At 45.8% G+C, this 7658-nt stretch overlaps 1 protein-coding gene across 1 annotated transcript; it reads left to right on the forward strand.

The window, feature by feature from the left end:
* The first annotated feature begins 787 nt into the window (after positions 1 to 787).
* LOC149163498 (uncharacterized) lies at positions 788 to 1495 on the forward strand. Its single transcript, XM_089429149.1, has one exon. The coding sequence runs from the start codon at positions 788 to 790 to the stop codon at positions 1493 to 1495; it is 708 nt and encodes a 235-aa protein (XP_089285275.1).
* Positions 1496 to 7658: the final 6163 nt, after the last annotated feature.

Consider the following 7658-nt stretch of genomic DNA (forward strand, 5'->3'; position numbering starts at 1 on the left):
GATTTCGAATGGGTTCAACCCTTAGATTATGAGCATGTCCCATTTCACTGCCATAGATGCCATGCATTGGGTCATCTCTTCAGAGATTGTCCTCTCAATCTCAACTATGTCAATGCTGCACCGTCAGGGCAGACAGATCAAGAAGGATTTACTAAAGTAGCCTCCCGTAAAAGATCTCACAAGAAGCCCCCCTCAGGGAAAAAACCCTTGCCGGATGCTGCCTCCATCCCCTCTACCAGCAACAGTTTTGAGGTCCTCGCCGATCCCTCAGCTGACCATCTCCTGCATACCCTCCCTGATCCTGTGCCCTCAGCCACCCCTTGCATGTCAGTTCCCCCCCGGACTCACCCCAGAAGGCAAGCAAGAACTCCGAGGAAAAAGAGAAAGATATGGAGGTGGATGACACTCCCAGTCAATCCTTAAGCCATGCTTTCATTGTGGATGAGGAAAATCAAGTACAACAAATGGAGGAAGATCCTGAGAGCATTGACCTAAATGGTCTTGATATCCTGGCAATGGAGAACTTTTGCAGGAAAATGGATTATGACAAAATATCAGAGCTCCAAATCAGCAAACTAGAAGTCATCATCGCTAGAGCGTACCAGCAGCAGCAGCTTGGCATCCAACTGGGCAGTCAATGGGACATAGGCTTACCCCCCAAGGATTCCAAAAAGCGAGGGAGAAGAACAGATCTCCAGCGGACAATTGCGCTAGGGAAAATTCTGGTGGAATCAGGCAGGTATGCCAAGCTAACTAAGTACTACAAGCCCACCCACAACAGTGAACCATGAAGCTGATCTCTTGGAATATAAGAGGGCTCAATAGCCCTGGGAAAAAAAGACTAATAAAAGATGTGATTAAGCAGGAGCAGCCACAAATTTTCTTTCTACAAGAAACTAAGTGTAATAATAGTGCTATAGCAAATATTCTATCTAAAGCTTGGCCAGGATGTCACTCGGTGGCAGTGGATGCCACAGGGGCTTCGGGAGGATTGGCAATTGCTTGGAGCACCCAAGTGATTGAGTTGAAAGACATTCATGCAACGCATCACATGATTCAAGCAAACTTTCACATAGTAGGGACTAATGTGTATGGGCACTTGACCAACGTTTATTTTCCCGAAATAGCCAGTAGGAAAATTGCAGCTCTTAACACAATAGAAGAACTCAACAGCAACAGAGTCCATCCGCTGTGGATAGTAGGAGGGGACTATAATATGATAACCAAGATGGAAGAAAAGAAAGGGGGGCGTGCAAGACTGGAGCAGGAGGTTCCCTACTTCAAGGATTTTATATATAACAATGCTCTCATAGATATGCAATTTTGCAATGGTACGCATACATGGAGCAACCATAGAACTGGACGACAGCAAATAGCATCCAAACTTGATAGATTCCTCCTTTCTGACAATATAGTGCATCTAGGCGGAGATATATCAGCTTCAATTCTCCCATACTCAGGCTCAGATCATTGGCCGATCGCCCTCCAATGGTAAAGACCAGGTGATGTAAAAAGGAAACCTTTTCGCTTCGAGGCTTTCTAGCTCTCACACCCCACATTAGAAGACTTCATCAGATCTGTATGGACCTCCTTTCCCCCACCAGGCGGTTCAAAAATGTTTCAGTTCCAGAAAAAACTCAAATTCCTTAAGACCCAAATCAATATTTGGAACAAAGAGACATTCGGCAACATCTTTCAATCCCAGCAAAGTTTAAACAAGGAGATGGCAGAGCTCCAGCAACATATCATTTCAGAAGGACACAATGAGGATACCCTGGCTCAGGAACTACGCATTCATAACCAATTGGAGGAGCGAAGGAAGCAGGAGGAAATCCTATGGAGACAAAAATCAAGGATTCAATGGCTGAAAGAGGGAGAAAGGAACACTAAATTCTTTCATCGAACCACTATACCGCGAAGGATGCACAACACTATCTCTTTCATTCAGAATCCAGAAGGGGAGAGATTGGAAAATCATGAGGAGATCGAGCAGGAGTTCCTCAGGCATTTTAAGTAGGTTCATCAAGAACCCCAACTGGACAGAACTCCGGCCATAGATAAAATCATCACTAATGTGCCCAAACTCATTACAGCAGAGCAAAATGAACTTCTCTTACATCCTATCATGCAACAGGAGGTGGATACAACAATGCAACAGCTCAAGGAAGGCAAGGTCCCTGGCCCGGATGGCTTTACCACAACGTTCTTCCAATCCTTTTGGGATCTGATAAAAGAAGAGGTTTGGAAAGTGGTGGAGGAATTGCGCACCGAACACTGGCTTCTTCCCTCCCTTAATTCTACCTTCATGGCGCTTATCCCCAAGGAGGAGATCACCAGAACACCAGACAAATTTAGGCCAATTTCACTTTGTAATGTCATATACAAGGTGATAACCAAGGTGATTTCTAACAGGCTGAAACCGTTTCTACCCATGCTCATCTCACAAAACAGTTGGGCTATGTAGAGGGGCAGCAAATCATGGACGGAATCATACTCTCTCATGAAGTCATACACTCCCTCAAGCACTCCAAACAAGCAGGTATGATCCTCAAGCTCGATCTCTCAAAAGCTTTTGATAAGCTTAATTGGTTATACATTCAAAAAATGATATCAGCTTTCGGTTTCTCACATATGTTTGTGCACTGGGTCATGAGCCTCATATCTTCCACTTTTTTCTCCATCCTCATTAATGGCATCCCCTCCCGTCCCTTCAGGCCTTCCAGAGGAATCAGACAAGGTGATCCCCTTTCACATTTCCTTTTTGTATTGATGCCGAAGGCCTGGGTCATCACATTAAGCAAGCCCTCCTCTCCAATCATCTCAAAGGTCTGTCCATCCACAATCTGCCTGCGATTTCCCACCAACAGTTTGTGGACGACAATATGTTGTTTGGGTACCCCTCTGTTTAGGAAGCCTCTCTTTTCAAAACCCTGCTGAATGATTTCTTCGAAGCCTCTGGCACTTGCATCAATACGGCTAAATCTTAGACCTACTTCTTCCATACCCCCCCGGTCACTCAATTTTCCATTGCGTGTATTCTGGGTTTTACCATTAACACCCTTCCCTCCAAATATCTGGGTGCCGCTCTAATAGCTTCCGCCTTAAAGCACGCCTCTTGGCGCACTCTCCTTGAGAAGCTAGAATCACGTTTAAATCTCTGGACTCATAGAACTTTGAATATAGCCAGTTGATTGGTCCTAATCAAAGTGGTCCTTCAGTCTATGCCTCTATACCTTTTTTCTATCTTGGCAGCGCCCAAATGGGTAATTAAAAGAATAAAATACCTTCAACGCAACTTCTTGTGGGGAGCCACTGGAACCAATCGCAAATGGGCCTTGGTGAGATGGACAATATTCTGTAAGCCTAAAGAAAAAGGTGGCATTGGTCTAAGGGACCCAAGTCACAGCAACTCAATCATGTGTGCCAAAATATGGTGGCAATGGGTAACAACACCCAGCAAGCCATAGGCAACCATCTGGACAGCCAAATATGCCAATCTCAGGCCGCCGGAAGATCTGATCAGGTACACTCCCACAGTGAAAGGTTCCTTAATCTGGAATGCTGCCAAACAACACTACCTAATGATCCAACAACACAGTTTTTGGGAAGTGAGGAATGGACGATCGGCGCGATTTTGGATGGACGCATGGAACCAGCTGCCAAAACTCCATAACATCCTTGAAAAACATCCACACAGATACAGGGAAGGACAGTTACAAGAAGAAGTATGGCAGAATTGGACCCAGGACATGAATCAAGGATACCGACAATGGAAGAACAGCAATAGAATAATCGAGCATGCCAATCATCAAACTCAGCAACTTCTGGAGGAGGAGCTCAAAAATCGGCCTATCAGATGCTCGGAGGACAAGGATATCCTCCGTTGGGGTTACACGCCCAGGGGTACCTTCACAACCAAAGAAGCCTACAAGCTCTTATGCATGGACTCAGACCCCCCAGATCCCATTTGGAGTCGAATTTGGACCCCAGGCATTTGGCCCAAGATCTCTCTTTTCCTTTGGCTGGTGGGGCATCGCAAGATTCTTACCTGGGATAATCTCAGACGCAGGAATTTTCATGGACCCTCTAGGTGTGTCAACTGCAAAGATCAGGAAGAAACCTTTCAGCACCTCCTTGCTTCCTGCCCTCTGGCCAAATAACTGTGGGACAAAGCTAGCTTCCGATGTCAGAGAAATTGCAGAGGTTTAGCAGACATCCCCGACTCCCTTCGCCAATGGCACCATACCCCCTACAAAAGTGGTACTCTCAATCACCTGTGGAGAATAATCCCTGGACTCCTCCTCTGGATGATCTGGAGAGAAAGGAACAAGAGCATATTCAAGGATCAAAGTTCCCCTCCAGAAATCTTATGGGGCAATTTCTGTCACAACCTCCAGGAGACCTTGGCGATAGGCAAGTGGACACAGGAAGATCTTCCCTCCACCGACGCTGAAAAAGCCATCTGGGCAAATTGGAATCTGAACCTCCAACTGGACGCTCACTCACCTCCCATGATAAGGAGCAGTCATAGCAGGAAGGACTCTTGGACCCCTCCCCCTAAGAACTCCATCAAGCTCAACTTCGATGGCACCTCTAAGGGCAAACTTGGAAATGCAGGATTTGGGGGTGTTTTTAGAGACTACAAAGGGATTCCAATCCTCCCCTACTTTGGGAATATAGGCTGGGACATTAATAACTCGACGGAGCTAGAAGGGCTTTCGCAAGGGCTCCTCCTCTCCAAGAACTTCAACTTCCAGCCCCTGGAGATTGAAGGGGACTCCCAAATCCTCATAAACATGGCCAAACAACTTCAAAATGGGACCCATGCGATGAAAATTGCTAATAGCTAGAGGCTTGAGGCCAGACTGGAGGCCATAGAACACCTCCTCCACAACAATCATGCCATTAGTTTCAATCATACCAAGAGGGAAGGGAACAAAGTCGCGGATCTCCTGGCTAATTTGGGAGTGGAAGCAAGACATACCATGTTATTAGGCACAACTGACATAATTCAAAACCATGACCATGCCCAGGAATTCACCAAGTTGGTTCAAAGCGATGCAGCCCCCCGATGCGGGTGAATAGGGAGGCGATCAGTGTGATGGGACAGGGGTGGTGGGAGGCAGCTTGACACCTACCCACCCTGTATGTGAAGAGGAAAGTAAATCGGGGGAGAGCAGCCTGGCATGCAGGCCATTACATTCTCCCGTTAAGTGCCACAACATCCACTGTTAATGCATCGGCTCTCGCATGCTGTGACCTGCAAGCGATGGTGGCCTTCATCAATGAGGCAGTTATGGTGTGGGTTAATCGAGAAAGGGAAGACAATTATAAGGAAAAGTAGGGTAATGCTAGCGCGATGCAGCTAGGTGAGGTGTTAAGCTGGGTCCTCTCTGTCAATTCTGAGCCTGAAGCAGAGTTGCTGTGTCTGGTTTGTGCTATTTCTCTCTTTGGCACTGGCTGGAGTTCGAGCTCTGGGAAGTGGCCTATGTTTTCGAGTCTCGGGTGCATTGGTCCTGTTTCGAGTAAAGATTTTGGAAAGGAGGGGGGGGACTGCCTCTCCGCTTCCACTGGCTCTGAGGTTTTTAGTCTTAAGGTTGGCAACATTCCCTCTGTTATGTTATCTTCCTCCCTCAGCTCGAACCTCCAGGACATTGGCTCTGTTCTGAGCGTGGTCGTTCAGTCCTCTCCCACCGTTGTGGGCTTTCGAGGTTTCAGAGTGGTGTTTGGTGGATTTCCGTCGGAGGCCCCTCCTATTATGGCCCGCCTTCGACAGAGAATGGGTTGCTGCTGAGGCCAACCCAAGTGTGTCCCCAATGACTCCAATTCGGACTCGCCGGCCACTAGCGAGCTGTTCACTCGGCACTATCTGAGTACCCGTAGTGGGCAAGGAAGGCGCCGCGCATCCAATCTACCTCCAGGGCCACCCTCGACAACTAGGTATGCCATTTTTACTTTCAACAGTTCGCTTCATCGGCCACGGGTCACTGCACACATCACGGTGATGTTTTGTGAAACCACGCAATTGGAAGGCACTAATAGTCATATGGGAGTTTCAGGAGCTGCTGATGGTCCTCCCCCTGCACTCTAGCTTGGCATTGGTATGATGCCACAGCCTACACAAGCGGAACCAGGGAGAATTATTCGAGACACGGAGATGCAGCTTGCCGATCCCGACCCCTCTGCTCAATTCAATGCTCCTGGTGAGTATGAATAGGAATTCAGATGGTTTTGAATTGTGGAGGAACAACCTGATGAGTAGCATGCTTCTGTTGGAGGTAATCCTCCTTCTTTTTGTTCCAGTTTTGGATATCCTCGGCTGCTTCTTAGTCATCTGGGTTTTGGGTCTCTTCCCGCTGCTGACGAACGGATCTCTTGGTTTTGATTGGGATGTATGGGACTCTATGGGTGGTTTTGTTTTGGTTATGGGTTTCTTCACCTCTAGAAGGAGGCTCATGTTGGTTTTTTTTTTGGAATGATGGCTCTTCTTCAGAGCATTGTACTGACTTCGGTCACCCTGTAAATACATTCTCTTCCACTTAATAGAATTAATTTTACATAGAAAAAAAAGGATATTTCTTTATTATACATGTATATACATTTGTTAAGGTATAGAAGAAGCATTTATAAATCATAGGTTTACCCTGTAATGACCATACCCTTAATTGTTCTACTTGTCATTTCTCCTATCAACCTATATACTCATATCCCATCTTATGGAAATAAATATCTAAGCCTTTTTGAGTGGAATATTTTCCCCGAAAGCTATCATTACCTAGCTACAACCCACCAAGTTATATATTTATATATGTTCATAGAAAAGTTCTTTATCATATATACCATATGAATTTGATTTCATTTACCTAACTTCCATTTATTTAACTTTTTGTGCTACCCACCCCACATACCTTGAACTAGGTTAAGGGAGAGACCCTCTCTACCCTTACCATGTTCGCATTCAATATGGTTCAGACTCATCAATCCTTTGGGTTAATGAAACTCTGCCACATTAGAAAACCCATGTGATCACTCGTCTATGCATATTTGATTGATGGCGCTTGATCAAAAAGACACTAAGGGTGGTGAATTCCTGGAGGAAATCAACAACTGTCAATTTTCCTCCTAACCCTAAGTGTATGAATCCCTTGGTTATTTTTTCATTTATGTCGTGATCGCCTGTAGTGGAGAAGGTTGCGACGCATCTACTCTTCCTGTTCCTTCTTGGTATTACGTTTCCGTCTCCCCAGAACCAGAGTGCTAAAGCTCTAGATTCGATGGGGGATTTCCATGGCAACATTCGTGGTGCTATAGGGTAGTCTCGCGCGCCCTTCATACTTAATCCTCTCCATCGACCGGATTTCAGGGTTTGATGGCTCCTTCTTGGGTAAGGTATCTAGTTTTGTCACAGCTTTACTTTAAATAGCCTTGACCTTAAGGTTACCATTTTATCCATTCTTTTGAGAAGATGTTTATTCCTCATTGCAGGCAACTGTTTTGACATGATGGTGGCTCTTCTTTGTAGGGTATTCTTGCATCGACAAATTTTTGGAACTGCCAGTGCCTCGCCCACCAATGTCTTCATTTTTATGCAGGGTAAGATGGGTTCGGTTACTCTCGACCATGTTGCATTTTGCTTATTTCATTTTTTTTTCATTTGT

This window comes from Pinus tabuliformis, chromosome 5_1 (assembly GCF_031772625.1).
Source record: "Pinus tabuliformis cultivar Carrire ecotype Pingquan chromosome 5_1, CPIR1, whole genome shotgun sequence".
NCBI lineage: Eukaryota > Viridiplantae > Streptophyta > Pinopsida > Pinales > Pinaceae > Pinus > Pinus tabuliformis.

Excerpts from the sequence above, each read along its gene's own strand:
- LOC149163498 (XM_089429149.1), top strand. The coding sequence starts at position 788 with ATGAAGCTGATCTCTTGGAATATAAGAGGGCTCAATAGCCCTGGGAAA.